General features: G+C 39.3%; 1 protein-coding gene across 1 annotated transcript in view; it reads right to left on the bottom strand.

Annotated features, from left to right (window-relative positions):
• The window catches only part of LOC122758656, a 49,957-nt gene that overhangs the window by 1,023 nt on the left and 23,703 nt on the right, over positions 1-25,231 (bottom strand). Inside the window, exons 5-25 of the mRNA XM_044012925.1 lie at positions 23,772-23,893; positions 16,139-16,256; positions 15,860-16,050; positions 15,294-15,378; positions 9,516-9,986; positions 7,014-7,322; positions 6,588-6,629; positions 6,044-6,142; positions 5,415-5,579; positions 5,196-5,300; positions 5,020-5,078; positions 4,721-4,868; positions 4,539-4,643; positions 3,310-3,462; positions 3,053-3,220; positions 2,793-2,966; positions 2,283-2,372; positions 2,087-2,170; positions 1,289-1,407; positions 1,082-1,190; positions 575-738 (exon numbers count right to left, since the gene is read on the bottom strand). Coding sequence (XP_043868860.1) covers positions 575-738; positions 1,082-1,190; positions 1,289-1,407; positions 2,087-2,170; positions 2,283-2,372; positions 2,793-2,966; positions 3,053-3,220; positions 3,310-3,462; positions 4,539-4,643; positions 4,721-4,868; positions 5,020-5,078; positions 5,196-5,300; positions 5,415-5,579; positions 6,044-6,142; positions 6,588-6,629; positions 7,014-7,322; positions 9,516-9,986; positions 15,294-15,378; positions 15,860-16,050; positions 16,139-16,256; positions 23,772-23,893 — 3,080 coding nt within the window. The remainder of the gene's footprint in view (positions 1-574; positions 739-1,081; positions 1,191-1,288; positions 1,408-2,086; positions 2,171-2,282; positions 2,373-2,792; positions 2,967-3,052; positions 3,221-3,309; positions 3,463-4,538; positions 4,644-4,720; positions 4,869-5,019; positions 5,079-5,195; positions 5,301-5,414; positions 5,580-6,043; positions 6,143-6,587; positions 6,630-7,013; positions 7,323-9,515; positions 9,987-15,293; positions 15,379-15,859; positions 16,051-16,138; positions 16,257-23,771; positions 23,894-25,231) is intronic.

The raw sequence follows: 25,231 nt of genomic DNA, 5'->3' as shown, positions 1-25,231 counted from the left end.
CAAATCTGAAATAAGTCTCTTGTCAACGAGATATAATATTTGTTTTTTCTTTGGACCACAGTGAACTTGAGCTTTGATCTTCCACAACCGTCTAAAACAGTTCATCGTTCATCAGTACAAGTTAATGTTTTTGCCAAATTTGAGAGAATTTCCTTAAGATGATCTTGAAAAATTGATAGTTACAATTAGGGTAACCACCAAATTCTCATCAGTTTATTCTCAAGTCCAAATGAATGTCTGTGCCAAATATCAATTGATTCTTTAAAGGCATTCTTGAGTTCAAGTTCACAAGGTAAACATGTGGGTTCTTTAAGTCACAATGATCTTGACTTATGACCTTCTGCAACCAACTTACGATCAGTTCATCCTTGAGTCCAAGTGAACGTTTTTGCCAAATTTGAGAGAATTTCCTCAAGAAGTTCTGGAAATATTCCCTTCACAACAACTGGATGGACTTGGTAAACACGATACCTCTAACCGTAGCAACCATATGACATTATGAGCACAACTATCAGGCCTATGGCTTGTTACTATGGCCGGTAACCGCATGAACGTCGAGTAGACGGTAGCGTACTTTGACTGCAGGTGCTGGTCGAGCAGTTGCCTCTGCAGGCGGCTGCTGGTCTCCCTCTCCTCGGTCAGTTCTCTCTGGGTGTGACGATACTGCGCCTCCTTCCTGCTCGCCTCCTCCTCCGTCTCGTTCAGCTGACGCTTGAGGGAGCGGATCCTCTGGTTCATCTGGAGGAGAAGAAAAACAATTCAGTTCCACAACAAAGATAACTCGGAATTTTGTAACTTCCAGGGCTGTGACCACAGAGTTACCAGGGACATTTTGTGCCATTAGGTTTTTTTTATTATCAAGCCATATTGTTTGTGTTGTATGAATATAAGCTCAAATCTGCCAGAGGAGATTCATATTTGGAAAAGTAGAACTAATATTTATTATTTTTTTTCCCAATAGTTTTTGGGAAGGTGACATTTTCTGCTGCTAGGGACAAATGTGTCAGTTTTTTGTTTTTTTTTTATCTGACAAAAATAAAATCATTGATCTTTTTTTGGATTAACCAGCCAAGAGTCTCACCAGATCTTTTTGCTCAGTGGATATTCTGTGCTCCTCCTCCATCTGATCACTCAGCTCGTTGATTCTCCTCTCCAGTTTACTGATGGTGTTAGTGAGGACAGCCTTGTTCCTGCACAACAATACACAAACATTACATGAAATATTTTTGGTCGGGAGAAAATGAATCGTCTTTGGTTGCAAAAACTTCGGGAACACTGTGTGACTGACCGCTCCTCAGTCCTCAGGAAGTTCTCCAGCTCTTTGACTCTGCTCTCGGCCCTGGAGATGACGTCCTCCTGAACTCTGGAGCTCTGCAGCTCGTCCACCTCCAGACGCAGCTCGCGCAACTGCAAAGACATTCACAGTTACGGACCATTAAAAAATAAATAAATAACTAAAAATAAATATTGTTGTTTGTGACACAATTTTACATTTTCCACAACACTGTCCACTTCTCTGTGCTAGTGTTGTTTTTTCCAAAAGTGCTTTATATTGTATATATTTTGATATTGTTGTGTTTTGACCCTCTGGACCACCATACTTTTAGCCACTTAGTAAAAAAACTAAAGACAGTAGCATTGGCATATCTGATGCAATTAAGAGACAGTGTCATTACACACCTGGTCCACCAGAGAGCACTGCTGGAATTAAGTTCATACCATTACAACACAACTAAAAACCTAACTCTAACCCTAAATTAAACACAATACTAACACTAAAACCAAGTCTTAATCCTCAAATCCTCAAATTCTTCCTCAAAGTCCTCAAAGTAATCCTCAAAAAGTCTTTTAAAGTTGTAAGGACTGGACAAAATGTCCTCTCAAGATCAAATGACCTCACAAAGAAGGGTTTATTTTAACCAAAGATTGTTCTTTATGTTTGTTGGATTGTTGTAGAAGTTTACTGCAGCTTTCCCATAAATGTGTTTGCTGTTTTGTGCCAGCTTGTTTTTACTGTTTTCAAATCACACTTTTACTATTTCTACTTGTGAATGAACACACACACACACACACACACACATCGTACCTGTCTCTCCATCACAACTTTATCAGTTTCCAGCTGATCGTTTAGATCCTTTTCCTGAATCAGCTTCAGCTGCAGCTGCTCCGTCTGACCCCACGCACACACACACACACACAGGAACATGTCAGTGAACATCTAACCATAAGCAATGAATATATTTATAATTCTATTAATAATAGTGACCACAACTGTCGTTTACCTGCTCGATGGTTCTCTTGTGTTTGGCGGCCCATCGCTGCTCGCTGTCATGCAGCTCCTCCAGATCGCTCTCCAGGTCGATCATCTTCTCCTGGAAAACAATATCAAATATATATATATATATATATATATATATATATATATACATATATACATATATATATATATATATATATACATATATATATATATACATATATATATATATATATACATATATATACATACATATACACACACATATGTATATATATGTATATATATATACATACTGTATATATATATACATATATATACATATGTGTGTATATATATATATATATATATATATATATATATATATATATATATATATATATATATATATATATATATATATATATATATATATAGATAGATATACACACATATGTATATATATATATATACAGTATGTATATACATATACCCATATATACATATACATATAGAGAGAGAGCATGAGCAGCATGAGCTGTCGTCTGATGTGTACCTGAGCCTGTTTGAGTTGTTTGGACAGGTCGTCTCTGGCCTGGTTCACGCCCTGCAGCTCCATTTGCAGGTCGTCCACCGTCCTCTCCGCCTGTTTACACTGCAGCTGGAGTCTCTCTCTGAGCTGGATCTCCTCCTCCAGAGTCCGCTCCTTGTCGATCAGCTTACCAGAGACCTGCGACACACACACACACGTGTGACTGACTGATTCTCCACTGGAGTATAAAAGGTTTATGAGAAAGTGCGAGACAGGTGAAATACCTCTCCCTGCAGTCTGTTGACGAGGATCTGCAGCTTCTGCACCTCCTGGTCCTTCTCCAGCAGAGCCTCCTCCAGCTCCTCCACCCTCAGGTGGGCGTCGTCACGCAGCTTCTTCTGCAGGTTCATCTCCGCCACGGCCTGCGTGGACACCTGCACGGCCTCGCTGAGCTGGAAACACAAAACGTGTTACAGATACAACAAAATAAAGATATGACAGGATTTATAAAAATGTACGGAGAAACCACCACCAGCCGTACCTCTGTCTCCAGCCTGATGATGGTGCTGTTGAGCTCAGACGTCTTCTTGTCTTTGGTTTCTTTGTCCACCTCAAACTCCTCCAGTTGTCGCTCTGCCAGCCACAACTTCTCACCCAGAGTCTGAGCGTGCTGCGTCTGCTTCTCCAGGTTTTCCTGAACACAACACACACACACGCGGTATTTACGTTAAACTTAAAAAAAAAACTCAAAGCCAAGACAGACTTACACTAATTGCATCGTTGTGGGGACCCATTATTAATATAATACATTTTATTATAAATGTCCTTTAATATAACTTTGGAATAAACTCAATCCTTTGCTGATCCTTAAAATTAATATAATGCATTAAACTTTAAAAGCAAAACCAAAGGTCTTTATTTTGCTGTGTAAAGTCATAGTCCCCGAAAAGATACAAATACAGGTGTACACATACACACTTTTACATGAATATATACATTTATGAATATCATTTCATTTCCAGTTTCACACAAGTGCATGTAAAGTTTTCGCTAACATCAGACCTTAATAGTAAATAATAACCGTATAATTTATGTTTTACATTTTTAAGAGAAGAACATTCCTGAATATATGTGTATATATGTATATTCCATATATCCCCATTCTAAGAGAATTAACAAAAAAACAAAAACTAAACAAAAAAACCCACACAAAAAGGAAATCAACTTTTTAATTTAAAGTTAACACTGTAAAATAAAGATATTTATTCATTTTATATATGTCATTTTTTATCAAATGTTTAAATATATATTTATATATATATATAATTTTGTAAATTTATATAATTTTATAGATTTAGATATAATTTAAAATATATATTAAAAATAATATATTACTAATAAAAAACAAACAAAGTAAATAAAATAGAACTAAAATTAAATCTTAATGTTAAAGGAAAATACAAATAAATAAATAAATATATACAATTATTAAATTAAATCTAATTTAACATTCACGCAGACTAAAGGAACGTTTTGTCTTTGAGTGAAATTTTAAATATAAAAATAAGAAACCTGAAACTTATTTTGGACTTTTTCATAGAAAAATAAAACTACAATTGTTTATTAAACAAAATCACATTACTTAAAAAATAAACATGTAATACATTTCTGATGTGAAACATGAGTCATCACAAACTTGTTTACTTTAGTATTAAAACAGATTCTCCAGAGTTTAGATCCACGCCCACAGGTGGTTCTTAAAGAACGTACCTCCGCGTCCTGGATCTTGTTTTTCAGCGACTGCTGCAGGAAGTTGAAGGCGTACTCCTGAGTGTTGGCCTCCACCATAATGTCCCGTGCCTGTCTCACCTCCACCTGCACAAAGACGACACATATGAGTGGCGTGAACACATGAACGTTACCACCTGCTTCATCATCCCTTCATTGCTTACCTCCATCTCTCTGTACTTCTCGCCCATCAGCTGGTTCTCTCTCTCCATCTCTATCATCTGCTCCCTCATCTTCTTCATCTCGTTGGACAGTTGAGCGTTTGTCCTCAGAAGGTCCTCGTTGTTCACCAGGAGACCGCGCATCTCAAACCTTCACACAAACAAAAAACATGACAGCTGTCAGACTGCAGTTTGTCCTGAAAGCACAAGAGGCACTCAAGAGCTAACAAGATAAGTAAAGGTACATTAAGTTAAATTGAGTTAAGTTTTTTGAGAAGATTGAAGTGTAAGTAAATAAATACCTGATCTGGTTTCTCTCCTTCTCCATCTCCACACTCTCTGCCTCGAGGAACTGGTTTCGCTGAACAAAAACAAACACATAAGAGTTTCTAATCATCTGAGAGGTGTAGATGGTCACATGGTCACATGGTCACATGGTCACTTTAACCAGATTAGCCGATCACCTAACAAGACTTACCTTCTGACAGGCGTCCAGTTGTTTGGTTAGTTCCTCGATGTAGTCCTTTTTGTTGGGCCCACCCAGAGTGGCGGAGCGTAAGCTGTAATGTGTGGACACCACCTGCTGGGGGCAGCAAACACACACACAGATGTTAACACAACGTTGATGTGATGGTGGAGTGTGTTTTCATGTGGTCAAAGAGTGTGTGTGTGTGGGTGTGTGTGTGAGTAGACATACAGGGACGTTGACCTCTGGCCTCCTCCTCAGAGTGTCGTAGGTGGAGAACCGCGAGCGTTGCGTGGTCAGGTTGGCCGAGGTGTTGATGCCCACTGGACTCGTGCTGCGGTTGTTCATGCTGTACAGGTTCATCTCTGAGGTGGCAGGAGACAGTCCACTCTGCACCTGGAGGGACAAGGACATAGACACTGTGAGACAACAGCTAACAATGGCTATTGGTATTGTTAGTGATAGAAATCAATAACAAGACATACTATTGCAACCAATAGCTAACAATAGCTAACAATGGCTAACAACTGCTAACAATAGCTAACTGTAGCAATAGCAATGGCTAGTCCGAGAGCTGTTTGCATTTCTCAACTGGTATTGTTAGCAATAGCAGTTGATAACTACACTCTACATGCTATTGTTACCAATAGCTACCAAAAGCTAAAAATGGCTAGTCGGAGACATGTTTAGCGGTTAATAATTAAACAGTACGACAAATTTACTGTGAAACAAATATGACAGAAGTGCTAATAAGAGAGACAAGAATACACGGCTGAACTTTCTTATGTGATGTGTTGTTAGCATGAAGCTAAATAGTTTTTTTGTACTCATGTTTGTGCAAACACTGGTTGTAAACAAACCTTGTACTCTGACATTCGATACACGGGATTATAATCCATGGAGGCGGTCGTAGTATACGGACTGTTGAAGACTCGAGGAGGACTGTCAACGACACCCAGCTGTAAATAAACAAAGAAATAAACAACATAAGACACAGGAAAACTAAATGATAAGTGGAGATGTCGCTGTGTTTGTTAAACCCAACAATTTCTCATTTCATTACAAAGCAAACTCTTTTAATCTATTCATGTATAAAAAAAAAACCTCACTATACAGTGAACACACATTGAATTAAAAATGAATTAAAAGACACATTTTAACTTTAGGTGTGAATTACACGTAATTAAAGGTGAGATTTTAGTGTGGAGTGTGTTAAATGAACACTTTAACTGTCACAATGTCATTTTTATTAAAAACAAAAAGGTGCTTGAAATTTAGATGATTATATTTGATTTGTGAAAGAATGTGAAATGTGAACGTTTCTCAACTTTTATTAAATTTAGTTGAGGACGTTGAGGAACTCTGGTAAAAACACATGGACAAAGAGGACGGCCAATGAGAAACCTTAAATTTGTGTTTAGTCCAAAAGAGGGTACGGTCCAATAACTGGAAAGGAAGAACGTTATGATATGAATTATAATATTATTATCACTTAAATAGAATTACGGCATTGTGGATTACAATAAACTAAAAAGAAAGTTCTACATTTGTGTTTTTTAAGAGTCCAAAAAGACAAAGGTTTGACTAATGTTGTAATATAACAAAGTACAAATACTTCATTTCTGTACTTAAGTACAAATTTCATTTTACCTACAAAAAGTGAGTTCAACTTCTACTGAAGTCATTTTCTGGTAACATACTTTTACTTTTAAATGCCATCATCTGTTTTGTCCAGAAGATGGCACTGTTTAACAACCATAGCAGTGTGTTGTCCAGGAGTTACATAGCATCTCATTATCACACACACACTTCATGCTTTGTCTCACTCACCCTGTCAGACATCGTGTCCCAGTCCCGTGAGGTCAGGGACTCCAGGGAGCCTCTGTACTGGTTCTGCCCCAGCCGGGTCGTCTCCCACCGGGCCAGTCTGGGACCGTTCTCCCCCGATGACCCGCCGGCTCCCGGGGCATCCGTGTTCTTGCCGCCACTCAGTCCGTTGGTCTTCAGGTCATTGGTCCTCAGGTCATTGTTGAGGAACAGCTGATATTTGGGGTTCTGGCTGGCGGACGTGACTCTGGGTGTGGATGGCTCCTCCTCTGTCGGGCTGTCAGGCTGCTTGTTCAGCTCAAATTCAGACTCCTGGAGGAGAGGGAACAGAGGATGAGGAAGGTGGACAAAACATGGAGACACACACTGACTGGAGGTGGTGGAATTATATATGTATAAAAACTGAAAAACTAGAGAAATTATGAATGTATATGGATCTAACGTGAGATTAACACACTGATTAATCTCTGTCAGGGAAAATAAACCAACAGCACAGTCTATTCCAAAAAGTATTTTTTAGCTATGAAGTGTCTTCTCTGGCCACTAGGGGGCAGAAGGACTCCACAAATATTTTAGCTCACGCACAGCGCTGACGTACATTTGACAACAGAACATATTGGCAAACAGCTGTTTTTTCCACTCGGGTTTCGTCTTCAAAAAATTCCTGACAAAATATCGACTGATTTTTTTTTTGCGATGAAATGTTTTGACGACGTTCACCGGGTGATCGCGAAAAACTCTGTCTAAATAAGAACACGAATATAAGCGGCTTTTTACCTGACCTTTATTAGTTATTTATTTATTATTTATTTAGTGATTAGCTGTGTGTTTTTACTATGCTCTGTATCATTTTTAAACGTTTTTATGCTTTCTATTTTTGTTTTTAAATGTTTTCTTTTACCTCCCGTTTTTAGTATATTAGTTATATTTTCGTCTCCAGTGTTTCCTCTCACGGCTGCTTTCCTCACTTCATTTCCTTTCCTCACTTCTTTTGTCACTTCCTTCCGTCTTTTCTTCAGTCATTTCTTAAAGTTTTAAATACATAATACCGGCCATATGTTCGGTTGAGATGGTTGTCGGGTGGGGGAGGGGCTGGCGGTGTGCTGTTATTCTTTGATTATTGTTTTTATCCTGTTTTCCTTTGAGTTGCACTGCCTTGTATGAAAAGTGTATATATAACTAAATATCTTCAACTCCCTGAGCTGAAATATTTTACACCGATCAGTACCTCTAATTCTACAAGAGTCTACTAACGTCCTGATGTTTGCTCAGAAACGGAGGACACTTGTTTTACGAGTTAAGCCTCGTGTTAAGACCAGGTTAAGAGGCACAACGTGAGCGAGGAAGTTTAGCTAGCTTTAACTTGATTGAAGCTATGTCAGCAAATAACTATGAACACTGTTAGCAGTAGAATTAATCACAGGAGAGTTATCGCCTCCAGCAGGTCATGTTCACTCCTGTTACTTGGACGAGTAAACAGTCAGAAATGGAACTTGGAAAAACAGGAGAAAATGTGAAACGCCAACGCCAACACAATCGTTAGTTATCGTTCGCAAAATCAATCGATAACAATATGCTACATGCTATTGCTAACAATAGCAAACAATGGCTAACAATAGCTAACAATGGCTAGTCCGAGACATGAATTTTTAACTGGTATTGTTAGCAGTAGCATGTGAGCAAAATGACATTAGCGATATTGGAGAGGTTTTTGAGAATGTAGGCATTTCCCCATATCAGTTTTTTTGTTGCGATATTTAGGTTTTATGAAACCCCAACTAGAGATGAGAAACATGAATAATAAACGAGAGTTATGAGGTCAATGACTAAAACTGTGATTCACGACATAAGCTTTTTTTTTCTCCTTGTGTGACTTTTAGTAAAAACAAATATACGTAGAATCACTAAACACCAGCTAATTGAGTCGTCAAAGCAAGAGTGAAGAGTTGTCTTTTGATGGAACAGATGGACAAAGAATGCATCTGCTCTGGACAGGAAACACAGGGACATGTTGATCGTGACTAACTGACAGCAAAACTAAGACGTCAGAAATTACTTCACGCAGTGTTCGTACATTCTGTAAGACGAGAAGCCCCAGTAAACTGCGAGACACTTATTTCTCACCAAGCAAAGTGTCAGACCAGTCGAGTGCACCATAATCACTTCATGCAACAAAAATCAACACAACTGTAGTGAGAGGGTTATTATTTTAGTCCACAGGCAATACTTGCGAGGTGAAAGAATCAAAGAAAGTGAGTGGTAGATCTGTGAGGCCATTTTTGATTAGTACAAGTGAGGGTGAAGTGCTTTAGAGTCTTGATGTGGTTAAATTTGCTCCAGTCATCATGCGGATTGAGAGCGGTGTTTTTTAGTCATGCAAGGAGATGCATTCAATGACCTGCGGTGCCATGCCGTCATGCCGTCGTGTCGTCTTCACGTAGGGATGCGAGATTTCCATTTCATGCAAAGACTTCACCGGTGTCATGTTTTGTTTTGTTTTCTTACCGATCCCATTCCAGAGTCGGCCATGGAGTTTCTACCAGAGTCCACTATGGTTTGAGCTTTGTTCCTTGGTAGGGGGTCCGCACTTTCAACACGGTCTTCTACTGAACAATCCATTCTCGCAGTGATCTGAGTAGCTTTGGCATCTCTCGCAGCAGACTTGTCCTCATCTTTGATGGTTTCTTTGAGTGGAGGAATCACTTTGATGGAGGGAATCGGACCATCGACTTTGCTTGATGTGCTGGACTTTGTAGAGTGGAGGGCCTCCATGGAGACCCACCTAGGGCTCCGTCCCACTCCAGACGTAGGACTTTGAAGAGTCCCGTAAGAAGAGACATACTCTGAACCAGAGAATTTGTTAATCAGGTCCTTGATGCTACTGGCTCGGCGGAGGTTCGAGCTACGGGACAAGCCTGTGGACGGTTTCATATAAGTGGCTTTCCAAAACTGCTCAGCCTCTTCCTTGTTGGTGGTCTGAAAGAGGTGAACACAAAGCAGATCCCCACACAACTGTGAAGCAAAACTCTGAGCAAGGCTGCCGGCTGCTGCGTTGATTTTAAAGCTTTACCAACATATAGTGTCCGTTTGCCAGTCAAGGAATGTTCCGGAAATGCAATGCTAATGCTAATGTGATTGTTTTGGTGGTTGAATTGGACAATAGAGCTACCTAATATTTATTTTAGCTCATTTAAAAAACATTTAAACCACCCATGGCTGCTATATATTATATATTTCATATATTTGTTATATATTTCATATATAACAAAAATAACCATTATCTACTCAGCTTACCAGACCAATGTAAGGTCTATTTTTTAAATACAGAAGTAACCTTGTTTTACATCAAAATAAATTAAATTTGACCTTTTTGTAATTCCTTAGAAAGCAGCACGTGAACAGTTAAAAACCAGTCTCTAACTCTGGGACCTTTGTGTGTGTAGATGTTGTTGATTGTTGGAATGCATACATAATGACATGAAGTCCGGTGTGAATGTGTGTGTGTGTGTGTGTGTTTGCATCCTGACATAAATCCCCCTTGAGTAACTGCAACATCTGCTCATTCATCTGGAAAAAACAACACACTCCACTCCCCTGAAACACAACATCCCACTTTCACACACACAAACAAATGTGGGAAAAAAAGGACTTTGACTTAGACAAATAGACAATTAGACGGAAGGACTCCAATACTCAAACATTAACAGAATGGATGCATTTATTTTTTTCCCTTTTGCCAACGAGCGCCCCTTGAATAAATCCAGCTTTAATTGACTGTCCTAACAACAAGGCCAGTGCCACTTACAGAAATGAAATGGCAAACATCCACAGGGTTTAACTTTCAGGGCTCGAGACTCCAAAGCACTGAATGGCCTTAATCCCGGGACTCGCATGGCCAGCTTCCCCGGGGAGAGAAGCCTGGGACGGCAGCGAGGGAAGGAGGGAGGGAGGGAGGAAGGGTAGGTGTCTGGGGTTTAGGATTGGTGCTAATCACCAAGATATTAAAATGTTAACAGGCCGTGCTAGGATTAGCTGAGGAATTCTGGTTTTTTTTGGACAGACTGCACTGTCTACTGTGCTGGGACGAAGCTTGAGACGCACTGTAAACATGGCTGCCAGTGGGGACACAGGGAAAATACTACTCACAAATTCTAAGATGTTTTAATGGAATTCCAACAGGAAAGTACAATTTGTGTCACTACAACAGTAACCAAGTCTCCCGCAGCAAAGTCCATGAGAAAATTCAGCAATTTTACATCAGAGCTTCCTTCATCAGTGAGTTTAAATGTGTTGTTTTGTGACATTGGTGTTTTAAATCTCTTTATTCTGATTGACCTTAGTCACACAAATAGTAGACCAGCAGCTCCTGTGTCCCCACCAGCTAAAAACGCTCATTTTCTCTATGGAGTTTGGTGCGGGAGAGCGAGCTGTTTCCAGACTTTGAAGTCAAAATGACAAATTTAAGATAAAAGCTGGGCTATGTTTTCGCACACGTCTCACATTTATTTTCCCCCCACAAACCTCAGCCTCCATTTTTAGACACTCTCTGTTCATTCAGGAAAACCAGGTCCATATTCCCTCAGGGCCTGGACACACATGTACACACACAGACTCACAATAGTCTGCCATTCCCTGTGGTCTGACTACAGTATAGACATATGGTGTAGAGCTGAAACGCCATCTGACCCAGATATATGAAGGCAATGTGCCCTGGGAAATACGGCAAATGCCTCGCTGATGTTTGGTGCAGCAGTGCTCAGGGTTTCAGCCGAAGCTGTGTGCACTGTTGAGTTTAGGATTTATTGAATTTTTACAAAAAATTCATAAACATCATAAACGTTCCAAACTTTACAAACAAATGCTCTAATTCACGGGGACGTAGCGTTCGCCATCTATTTTCCACTAAATTAAAGAACACACAATGTACGCAAAAACTGCTTTGCACCAAGTGATGCTTTTTTTTTTTTGTTAAGTTTTGCTTTGCTGAAAATGAGATGAAATGAGTATTACGAAATTAAACACTAATAGTAGGTTTCTTAAAATCAAGATTTTTCAGTTGCCTAACTGAAGGAAACTTAAAAATCATATATACATGTGTATTTTTATTATCTTTTATTATTAACAAAAAACTGTACATTAAAGTTATTCACTTATCTTCACTACTTTTAATTAAATGAAACAAAACATAAAGTATATATATCTATAAACTTAATAACTTTATTGCAGAAGTGCTGCATTAGTGAGAAAGAGGAAACAACAGCGCATTAAAATACAAATTAATGACTAATTAGTGACAGCAGTTGTGTGTTGGACACGTATGTTTCTGACAAAGAGCAAAGCGCTAAGCTAGGTTTGACCTGAGGCAATCTGTTTAGCAATATGTTCCTGTGTTTTTGTTGTTATTGTTGTTGTTGTTGTTGTCCCCCCCGCACGGCTGTAAATAACAGAGATTAATCAACCGGCCGTCTCTCTGTCCTCACCTTATGTCCTACTGCCCGTGTTAACACTTACATTTATCTCTTTAACGCCAATATTTGTTACATATCTGAGTGAAATCTGCTATAAACTAATCCTGGGTTTCTCTTTATTTCATGTGGGAATAAGAGAAATGATCTGCAGGTTTATTTAATTACTGTAAGCCTATTAAATATTAAACAAATTAGTGATATGCTAAACGATGAGAATTTAGTTTTAAAACAGCTTATTGGAAAAACAAATATAGTGGACAAATTTGACTTTATCCTAGCTGCCTCTTTGAAAAATAAAAATATAACATCCTACATGGATATTTATGGTGTTTTTAATGAGATTTTTGTAAAGATAAAATTTAAATATGAGCTAAAAGGTTTGAGAAACATCTCCTTGACTTTAGTTTCTGTTTTCATGTAATAAAGACAGTTTTAAAAGTTAAAATAGCCAAATTATTTCATTTAATTTGTTTGGATAAGTGCCAAGTCAATTCATCAATGAGGTCATGTCGGGAGGTAATGCTTTTAGCCAAAACATGATAGCAACGGTTGGCTAACATTAGCCTTCTAAAAATAAGCCAAGGAAACTTCAGTGGGTTTGTTTTAAATCATTTAAGCAGTTAAGTATGATTTCAGATTTAAGTTCAGAGAACTTTTAATTATTTAAGTTATGTGAAAGTGTTAGCTAACATTAATTAACATTAGCTACAGAACAATCAAAGCTAAGTGACACAGTTGTGTTTTAAATCGGTTAAGCAGCTAAAATGTTGATAAAGTGAAAATAAGTCAGTAAACAACTTCAGCAAAGTCAGACTTTACTGTTAACCAACATGAGTTTTAAACCAGTAAAGCATCTAGCTAAAGGTTAGCCAGAAGATGACATTAAAGGCAAGTTAACGTTTATTTACAAACATTTTGAGTAAATATTTGTTGTTGTTTGGTGGTTTATATCAGTTGTTAACTAGTAAGTACTAGTAAATGACACCATTATTACCAACATATAGTGGTAATATAGTGGTGTAAATTAGATTATTATGATTCTTTTTTCTCCAAGTACTGGAGGAAGTACTGCAGTTTGAGAACCATGGGTTTCTAATATTTATCAAATGCCGATCTATGTTTTCTTTCTTTAAAAATATGTTTTCACTTTAATTAATATTCATAAAAAAACCAAAAACGGAACATATTGAGCAGACGGCACAGTGTTCATTTATTCAATTAACAAATCTGGCTTATCTACAAAAACCTCTTAGCTAAATATTTTTTTTAATTAATATCTAATCATAAAACGATGTGTGATTATACAAATCCTGGCTCATTTTCTAACGGATTAGCCACAAATACTGTGATAACGAGGCTATGCAGTGCGTGCGTGCGTGTGTGTGTGTGTGTGTGGGTTAGTGGGGGACGGCGGCGGCGAGGGTTTGAGTCACACTCGCCTCCCTGAGAACAGAAATGTCAACAAGTCATTACGACTCTCTAATGTTTGACGAGCAAATTATTTTAGCGGGATCAGAGTTAATGACGCGCCACAAAATCTGTCAGCTGTGAAATCCACTTCCACTTGTGAGCTGACCCACTTCCTGTTCAAAACCGCACGACAGGTGACAACGTTTTAGTCAAGCCCTTGATTTATTTATTTTAAAACACAACTGTCCCAATAATAGATGACCATGTTTAACCATAATTAAAGGGATAGTTCATGCGTTTTTTTGTATCAGTTCTCAGTGAAAACTAGGGATCATCATGGATGAAGACAAGCTCTTACAATTGTTCTCCCATCTTAAGCTGTGTCAGCACATTCGGTCCTTGAATTTGAGGGGAATTGGACCTGGAAAAGTCCTTGAATTTGACATCAACCAAGGTGTGGGAACCCTAACGGTTTTTGTTTAACTGATGGAAATAAAAACGTCTTTATTGAACTTTTGTTCAACATTGTCCTTCTGTGAACTTCCTTTTTCAGTAATTTCACCTCAATTTAATCTGTTTTTTGTTTCTTTTTAAATGAAAATATTAATATTTCATATCAGAAGGATAATAAATGGTTGCATCACTGTATTTGATCACATTTAAAGATCATTAAAAATGACAGTGGAATATGGAATATATTCACCCACGGCTGGATTTCAAAAAGTCACAAAGAGTTGATTTTCCATGTAGTTTTTTTGTTGTCTTTAAATTTGTTGTTGTTGTTGTTTTAACATTTTAATGAAGCTCAGTAACACTTGTGTTATGTGTGTTTGTGTGTTTGTGTGTTTGCGTCTGCTGTTGTGTGTTTAAGCTCGGCGAGTTAAACTGCGATGACACTTTGACAGGTTTTCTGTTATAATAAGACTCTAAACCAGGTTTTCTTCCCTCGTCGTTTCCTGTCACAACTGTGTCAAATTATTATGGGTTTTTTATGGTGGAAAGAGAGACGACACGCGTGTGTGTGTGTGTGTCTGCATCTGTGTATGTGACAGACAGAGCCAGACGAGCAGGCAGATGTTTCCTCTGTCTTTACTCCGACTGTCTGAGAGAGACTGACAACAGCTGGACCAATGCCAGACACACACACACACACACACACACACACACACACACACACACCTGAGCAGTTCTATTCTTGCCTTTTATTAATATTCACCGGTTCCTTTTTTCCTTTCCTGAACCAGGATCGCGTTTTGAACAAAGACATTTCCCGTTAATTAACCGATTCAGTCCACGTCGTCCAGTGACCTTGAACATTCCAGGACTTTGAGTGAAAACATGTCTGTGATTTTTTAAACGCTGGTGGAAATGTGGACGCTGTGTGATGTGAGATGTGTGACTGTACCATGTTATTGTTCTGTCCCGTCTCGTTCTTTCCCTGCATGCTTTGGTCACCACGTCTGTGAGTGAAGGCGTCCTCTCCCTCTGACCTGAAGGACACAACGACGGCACATCATTAAAGGGATAGCACGGGATTTTAGGTAGAATGAGGCGTTTTGTACAGAGCAGAAAACTTTCTCACACCAAATTCAAAATCATCACTTTTTAGCTCAGGGCTACACAGGAGCTGCTGGTCCACTGCTGCCTCGTGTGGTCAGTTTGTGTCACTGAGGTAAAACCACAGAATAACACATTTGGACTTACTGATTGAGGCAGCAGTGGACCAACAATGCACAGCACTCATTTTCTCTAAGGGCTTTGGTGCAGAAGAGTTTTCTGTTTTAAAAAGGCTCTCGAACAGCAAACTGGAGCGCACATAGACTTTACTGGGTGTGTCTTTCATTCATGTTTGCAGCCATGATTTAAAACAAATTACAGATACCTCACACAAACACACTTCAAACATCCTGAACTTAAAAGTTAATCTGACACATGTAAATGTTATTTGTTCAGAGCGGTGCGTTCAGGTACCGGTGGGATGGTTGGAGAACTCTCCGTGTGAATCGGGTCAGTCTCTTTGTTTCCTCCTGGTACGTCTGCAGGTCTTGGCTCAGCAGGTCTCGGAGTGCGCACAGTGCCTCCTCCTGGAACACCAGCCCCTCAGACTGGACCAAACACTCGGTGATGGAGGCCTGAAGCTCGTGAAGAGCACACAACTGAAACTGGAGAGGGAAGAAAAACCAGGAGCTGTTCTGAAATGTTCTAAAACTCTTCTGAAACCGTCTGAGATGTGAGAATGATGTCACTTACAGTGGTGCTCGGAAGGCTGGAGCTTCTCCTCAGTTCCTCCTCGTTCTGCTTCTTCTTCTTGTGAAGATGTAAGAGCTCAGAGTTTAGCAGCTGACGGCGACCTTCAATTTGTAGGAGTCTGAAAACACGAAAGCAGAAAAGAAATGACTTCAGGATCAATAACTCCAAAAGACAGGCTTTTATGGGGGATCAATAACTCCATAAAAACCTTCCATCATTATGTAAGTCAAGTGACAGGAGACTGCCCAATCACAGGGCAGTTCAGAGTGAGAGGGTGCCTCCTATTGGCTGCCATACTTCCATCGTTATATACTCTACACAAATATATAGAGTTGTATTCTAAGTAAAATAGAAGGTCTGCAATGCAATCGTGGCCGATCACACGTTCCATTCCACTCCAATCCACTAGGTGGCACAACATAAGGTTGTAAAACACCAACAACACGAGTGGTAGAAGATGGATCACCAGTGGAACTCTTTACTGTCCAGAAACAACGTTGTAATCTTCTTCTGAGGTTGTCAATTTGCGAGATACCCAAGAATGGGCGCCACCAACTGGTCTGGAGAGGGTTTACCAGCAAAAACTGGGCTACACTAGCCATACCTTTGCAGATAAAGCTACACAAACACTTCTCTGTCACGTCGTTTTCCATGACTTCATAGTTCCTCGTCAACATGGACGGAGGTCGTCATAGCGACACACAAACGAGTCCAGGTCGTATTTTTCTTTGCAGATTTATGACTTTTCCTCAGAGTCAGAGTCACACACTGTGTTTAAGAGGAACGCGTTCCCTTCCTTCAACAAACACCACAGTGTTTTCATAGACACACACACACACACACACACACAGAGCTGAACAGCTGATGCAGAGTCGGTCAATAATTCTCTGGAGTCAAATATGTTTAATAAACTACACTCAGTCACATGATCAACGTCGTTCATGTCAGGATCACAGAGGTTAGTACAGGACTCTGTATTTAAACACGAGCGTCGTCTCCAGGTCTGGAAACTTAAAGGGGACATATTATGCAAAATCAACTTTTTAACCATTTTAATACTTATATTTGGGACTCTGGAGGCCCTACCAGTCGAATAAAAACAATTCTCAGTCATGTTTTCGTGGTCCCCCTTAGTGTAAGTATAGGCGGTAAAACACGCGAATGTTACCGCCCCACCAGTAAGTTTACCTCGAGAGCTCCACCTTAGCTCCACCTTGTCCCTGCGAGAGTGCAGGCGAGGGAGGAAGAGCGGTATTATGTCAACGCGGAGGGACAAGTGTGCTGTTGGTGGCTGCACAGTGGAGCACAGTGTTTTACAGAGGATTTTATATATGAAGCTAATGTGCCGGATAAAGTCAGCAATCGTGTGTTTGTGTGTTCGCACCACAGGGACGTATTTCACCAACGTACAAACACACACATTGTTAAGAAAAGGTCAAAAGGTTGAAGTAAAGCAGCAGGAGTGAGTAATAATGCTAGTAAATATAGTCCTAGTAGTAACAGTAATGTAGCGGTAGTTAGCAGAGAAAGTAGAAGAAGTAAAGTTGTGGTAGTCAGTAGTGAAAGTATAATATAGTAGAATAACAGTAGTAGTATTAGTAATAGTAGAAGATTACTAGTACCGACAGTAAGTGCAGAGTCTGTGGAGACTGTGATTCTCTCTATAAATAAACCTGGCTGTATAAAAACACCTGTATCAGTAAAGTTTAAAAAAAAGTAAAAAGATGGCGGCAGTAAAGAGGAGGACGATGATGATGAAGGTGGAGGGTCAGTAACAGGCTGTGTTCATAAACCACCTCTGTGTTTACATATGGACTCATTAACAACATGATTACAGTCTGATTTAAAGTCACTCCCAGGTGACAACTTTCTCTGAGACCATCACGGCGTGCAATGACACGTTTGTCCACCGGGGGTCACTAAACCTCTGTGACACAGAGAGCAGCAGCTGATGATGAAGATGATGAAGATGATGACAGGAGAGAAGTGTTGTGTTTGAGAGGAGGAGAAGAAGAAGAAGAAGAAGAAGACAATCATCAAGCGGATGAAACAGAATGAAACAAAAACTCAAAAAGGTCCTTAAGGGAGACAGCGTACCCTTAGGTTAAAGAGGTTTTTAAGGAGTTTACACTCAGGCCACTGTGGGTTATAATTGAGTAAACTTTAATGTGGGATAACAACTAGGTTTCAGGTATGAAAATAAGATTAGAAATCTTATTTTCTGAAGATAACATTCTGAATGTATATGTACAAAGATTCTTCAGACTTAAGATCATCGTCCTCTTCTTTTAAATGTTGTGTCTAAGGGAAAGTTGTCAGTTAACAAATGGCTCATTTAAAAAAATCTACATTAGCTCAAGTCTACAATTAACTTAATAATAATGTTCTCTGCTTTATCTCAGTGTTACACAGATTAAATACAAGTTTGTTAACCACTACTTCCTTTTACACCAAACTCCATGAAGAAAATCAGCGATTTAAGCTCACAGGGACACAGGAGCTGCTTGTCTACTGCTGCCTCGTGTGGTCAGTTTGTGTCACTGAGGTAAATCCGAACAAAGGATTTCAAACACAGAATTTTACAGAATAGTACATTTGAGCTTATGGATGGAGGCGGCAGTGGAACGACAACTCCTGTGAGCTGTGAGGTTAAAATTGTTGATTTTCTCTATGGGGTTTGGTGCAGGAGAGTGAGTCATTTTCATCCTGACAGATTTCTATTAGGAAAGTCAGTCTAACGGCAAAATTAAGTGGTTAATATAGGAAATTATTTTAGCTACTTTCTTCTTAGAGCGACGCACTAGCCAGTGGAGTCGCCCCCTGGTGGACATTCATAAGAATATTATGAATATATTATATATATTTCAAGTTTCATCTCATTTTATTTATGTTTTTAATGAACTTTAACTTTTATTTTTCTTTACTAAAAAGAACACGATGTGTATGTTAAATACTGGAGGCTTTTTTTTCCTCTCTTCTCCCCTGAGGTATTGTGGGAAATTTAACCCGTGTCAGTGATCTATAGGTAATGATATAATTATAACCTCGTGTTCACGCGGAGACAAATGTGATGTCGAGTTCACGATGACAGCTTCATGCAAACGAGCCGCTTTGTCACCTGTCAATCAAAACACGGAACGTGGGGCCAATCAAATGACTTCATTAACCACACACACACACACACAGAGTCAGCTGTCAGTGACGGAGCGTTAACTCACAGAACAGCGTGAATGCCGGTGTGAAAACGTATGCGAGAAACACGTTTTTTCAACTCATATTCGCAGGTGAAATAAACGTGTGGGTGTTACTTATATATTTATATATTTTAATTTATGATTTATTGTTTTTTATTGTCTATTATTGACAGCCTGTCACATGTGTCGAGGTCACGCGGGACGTGTGTACGCGTGCCGCGTCCGCATGTGTGTATTTACAGCAGAATGAATTTTTGTATGAACTTTGTATGTAAATGAACACGAATGTTGTTTTGACACGTGTGCAAAAAAAAAAAGAGAAGACCAGAGATGAAGAATGTGGGGGAGGAGGAGGAAGGAGAGATATTTACATTATATTTTTAAAAAAAGACGGTGAATGAAAATAATTAACATCTGACAGAAAAGGGAGGAAAAAGGAGAAGAGGAATGTAGGGAAGAAGGAAAAATGTCATGCGGAGGAGGAAAGAGGGCGATAAAGAAGAGGAAAAGCTAACCTGTAACAAACAAATAAGAGACAAATAAAACAAACAAGAGGCAAAAACTATCAAAAAATAGAGATTATAACAAAAGACAGACCAGAATGAAAGACGGTACGATGTATGATTTTATTTATCGCGATAAAAATCACTAACATTAAGATGATGATTGTGTTTTAATTTTAATTATTGGGGGGAAAAAATTATGATTTCACCGATTTCATTTGGCTGAAAAACAAAAAAAATGGTATATTGTAAAAGTTTGGTTAAAATCGGACTTGAACGCGATAGAAAAATGTTTGCATTTTAACGCGTCTAAAATTCCTCAAATATTCCTCAACAAACTCAACAAATGATCGCAGATGATTAAAAGCTGTAGTATGTAACATTTGGTGATTTTTGTTGTTGTAAACAGGCATCCGAGGGAGCGTTTGTGTGTATACGGCGGCAGAACAGGGGTGGGCGGAGTCAGGGAGCGTTTACCTCACCAAACTACTAAACGGCCATTTTGTTTTTGGAGTTTTTAGAGCAGTAGAATTCACTTCTGAAACTTTTTGAGGACGCTTCTTTTCAGTCTTTCCTCGCTCATTTCTGTCGCCTTCGCCTCACTTCCTGTGTCACCGGGCAACACGAGATCCAAACACAGAGCCGGGTGGTTTAAATGAAACTTAGTTTAAATCTAAGTTTGATGGATTAATAACCAATTAACTAAATAAATTGGCAAATATTTTTCATAACCAATTAATTGATTTGACTTTTATTTTGAAAATTAAATCAGGTTTCTGGGATTTTTCAGCTTCTGAAATGGGAATATTCTCTGGTTACTTTAATCCATAAGTCCTCAAAACAGCTTTATTTGTCAATGGTCCAAATTTACGCAGTAACAGTTACTTTATAAGACGCCGCTCATCCTCCGCTCACTATAAAATGGCGTGAGAAAAGTCGGGTTGTGATAAAGATGTGGACGAAAACCTTATGCTTGGGATTAAGTTCTCACAAAAACAGCAGAATAATTCTGAAGCTGGACAAAGACACTGAGTCTCTACAAGTTCTCTCCGTATAAAAGCAGCTTAAAGTTCACTTCCCCAGAAAACAGCGGCTTTATCCGTGTTTGCGAGTGTCCTCAGTGTCTTCAAACCCCACCCCGGTTGTTGTCTCTGACATTGTGACGTAAGCCTCCGGTAAAGACGAGGTAAACCCCCGGCTAAAATGAACGCGGGATGACGTCGTCATCATCGCCGTCGTCTTCCAGTAAACGACAGGATGTGTGTGTGGTGTGGATATCATGTTGGGAAAGAGACGGGAAGACATGCAACAGTTGTTATTGAGGAAGCATTAATCTCCACTCATTAAAACCCTTTTATCCAAGTTGCGACAGGAGTCAGTAACCGTTGGCAACCAGAACATGAAGGTTGGTGAGAAATAGGACAGTTCCTGGAATACCATCAAATCTGTGTGTGTGTGTGTGTGTGTGTGTGCGCACACCTTAAACGCTGGGATGTGTTGTTTCTTGTCTCAAACTGACACAAGTGAGACGAGTTGCACTGTTGTTCTGCCAAATGATGGCAGGAGAACAGAGAGCGAAGGGTGAGGCCGAGTCAGCGAGGTCTTCACCGTCAGTGAAGTCATAGTTCATGACACATGAGTCGTGTTTCCATCATGGTGCGCTACAGTTTAGAACGCTAAAGGCCAACCAGCGCTGAGATTCTCCGGACCAAGCATTACGTTGGAGCTGTACGACTTTAACGTTATCTCTCAGAGAAGAAACGCTCATCTTGTGTAGTTTCACAACAACCACACGGAGCCGAGTTTCACCGCTAAATTCAAGACGGCGGCTTCTCTCAGAGAGAACTGTCCACAACAGAGAGTGTTGATGGTGAAAAGATCACGCGGACCGAGGAGAGAGTTAGTGAAAATGCACCGCAACTCTCTTTTTTTTTGGAGAACCATAATTGACACCAAGCTCCTTACGATCATTTTAACCTAAGTCTAATCCTAACCTGGAGCTTAAGACCCAAATATCACGGAACATATAACAGGTTTTTGATTTTACGAGGACCAAGGAAAATGTCCAGATGTCCTGTGTGAGGTCACGGTCCCCATAAGGATAGAAGGACAAGAACACACACAGAGAGTGAAATTGAGAGAGAATCAGGAGAAGAAAAAAAAAGAAGCATTCACTTTCGTTTTCTGTGTGTTCTCCCATCTGTCACACTTTCACACACACACACACACACACACACAGGCAGGATCCTGTTGTTTTCTCAAGTGGAGCAGAACCTGCTGCTGTTATGAGATACAGTGAAACTCCCACAGTTGGTTTTCAGCTCCGTGACAAAAGCCCACAAACACACACCGAGCTTCCTCCCACTCACATGTTCAAACACCACACAACATGCTCCTGGTTTTATGTCAACTTTCCACCTTCACAGACAATAATCACCAGTCAGGAGAAAGAAGAGACTTTCTGTTTTGTTTAGGTTACGTTTGTTCCCCATCGAGTCTTTACCAAACCAGTATGTGCATGTTAGCCATCCAATGTTCTGTTTAAACAGGAAACAGAAACAGAAACACAGTGGTGTGAGGACCACATAGAATCTCAAATCTCACCCCCTCAACGTGCAGGGAAACGAAAACACTTCAAATAAAATAATGGAAATGCGAAAAACCAATGTAAAATGGCTCAGTACTGCCCCCCTCAGGTCATGGAGCAGGCCGTAACTTAGTTGCGCCAAATTGTACAGAATTTGGTGGGAACGTCGTTCAGCACAGTACAAACAAAGAAATCCCATTGGGACCATGACCCCGACTCAACAGGAAGTCATTTCAAATTTGCAGTGAAACAGGAAGTGCCGTATAACTTCAACATACATTGACCGATTGGGACACGAGAGAGCGACCCTGAACACGTCTACAAACACAAACGTGACCCCAACGCGATGTCAGACATTTTCAAACGCCACCAAACAGGAAGTGCCCTGTAACTTGCCCGTACATTGACCGATCGGCTCAAAACTTCATATGTGAGACCAAGGGCCCACCCTGAACAAGCAAACCATGACCTGCACACAGGAAGTAGGACTTCCCAGACCCAAAGTGACCTTCAAGCGCCGGCCAGAACACAGGCTTACCCGGCCTGCTGGCAGGGAGGCAGCTGCACACAATGCTGCTTTCATTCTTTTTCATTTTCTGTTGTAGTCATATAAATACCCCCCTTTTAGAGTAGGTGCAAACATCATCACATCATCAGCATCTATGGGTCCCAAATCCTGATGATTCTCCTTATTTGCTCCGCAAGTTCAAATACTTCAACTCAACAGAGTGAAGCAAACCACCCGATCTTTGCCTAGACTGAGTAAAGTTGCGTGAGACAATTTTTTCAGTTGCACAAAATTGTGTTGTTTGCTCCACTAACTTGAGTCAAAAGCGTTGAACTTGCGCAACAAGACGTGGTTACCCGAAGGCCAAACTAAAAGTAAGTACTAAACATTCTTACGACCAAGAGCGGGCGAAGAGGAAGAAAGTTGTGTTACCAAGTAACCTTTGTAAATGTGTGTCAAACTGTTGGTTGCACTTTACCACAATCATAATTAGTCAGAGCATGAGCCTCGAGGACTTTGTGTTTAATCATTTCACCTGTGTGAATAAACAGAAATGATCCAGCGACCATAATAGCTGAATGGGCGACACTCCACTTTCAATATGAACACACCTTCTGGGGAGTGTTGTCAATCTTTACAAAATAAACTATCGAGACAAGTGGACTGTAATTATAACGCACACCAGGGGTTTGAGTCAAAATGACAATGACAACATCCTTCAAACACAACAAACGTGGTTCAACCCTGCGGCCAAAAAAGTCTAAAAAAAAAGAATCCTCCTTTGAAGGAACAATTACGTATATTTGACAAACACACACGTGTGATGTTTGCGTGGACTCACTGTGTGTTTATGTTGCAGAGCTCCTGCTCTGTGCGTCTCTGCAGCTGCTGGAGTTCAAAGGTCAGCTCCTTGCTCCAAACGGCGAAACGCCACAGTCCGGGATTCTCCTCGCACTCCGAACCCTGAGGCCACAGCCAGAGTCAAGGTTATTATAGTTATATAGTGGTTATATACTGTAGAGTTAGAACCAAATAACGATTATTAAAACAAACGATAACTAACAAACTGAATTGTTTATTTATAAAACTAATATTGTAGAGAAAATGTGCTTCGTTTCCGTCTCTGTACATTTATTACACACATAATAAAAATGATGTTGTTACTAAACGTGTCTCATGAGGGCTATTTATAATTATTATTTATGTTGTTATGTTCATGTCAGTTGACTGTATTATATTACAAAAAAAAAACTACGCATTTAACTCTTAGCAAAGCCACTCTTTTAAAACCAACTCATTTAAAAAAAGTCAAAATGAAATAAAAAGTAAAACTAATGAAAAATCCCAAACTCTCACAACCTTGGACAAGATCCAGTTTTCCATTCTTTATTTAATTACTGCTGTGAGTGACCGCAGTCAACCATCGATCACATTCATTCATTCATTCATCAGTTTCACTTTCACAATGAGGGTAGATCCCATCAATCCAGCTTTATTATGATGATGATGACGATTTACGACCTGAACACTGCGAGGAATAACTGGAATTTAGTTTTCTCCCTACAGACGCACCGAGCGGCGACAATGGGAGCGGAAACTGCCACGCAAATCAAATCAATTTTATAAGTTTTATTAAAATAAGGACTTATGTAAAAGTGGTGCAAAATGGCTCAGTAGTGCCCCACAAAGGTGAAGTTTTCACCAAAAAACAAACAATCAATATAAAAAAAAACAACTAAGTTGCACCAAATTCCACAAAATTCAGTGAAAACATGTCACAGCTCAAGACTGGAAAAAAAAACAGGAAGTCGGCCATTTTTAATTTGCGGTCCACCTCGGCGATTTGTGTGTTTCGTAAACGATCGAACTTGTCTACTCATCTGTGTGCTGCTGCTGTTTAATAATAATATGTTAGACACTGATAAAAAAGACTTCTTAATATTACGACTTTATTCTCGTAATATTACGACTTATTCTCGTAATATTACGACTTTATTCTCGTAATATTATGACTTATTCTCATAATATTACGACTTTATTCTCATAATATTACGACTTTATTCTCATAATATTACGACTTTATTCTCATAATATTACAACTCATAATATTACGACTTTATTCTCATAATATTATGACTTTATTCTCATAATATTACGACTTATTCTCATAATATTACAACTTTATTCTCATAATATTATGAATTTATTCTCATAATATTATGACTTATTCTCATAATATTACGACTTATTCTCATAATATTACGACTTATTCTCGTAATATTATGACTTTTATTCTTGTAA

The sequence above is a fragment of the Solea senegalensis genome, linkage group LG21 (genome assembly GCF_019176455.1).
Source record: "Solea senegalensis isolate Sse05_10M linkage group LG21, IFAPA_SoseM_1, whole genome shotgun sequence".
Classification (NCBI taxonomy): Eukaryota; Metazoa; Chordata; class Actinopteri; order Pleuronectiformes; family Soleidae; genus Solea; species Solea senegalensis.
This window is presented reverse-complemented; position numbering and strand designations above follow the sequence as displayed.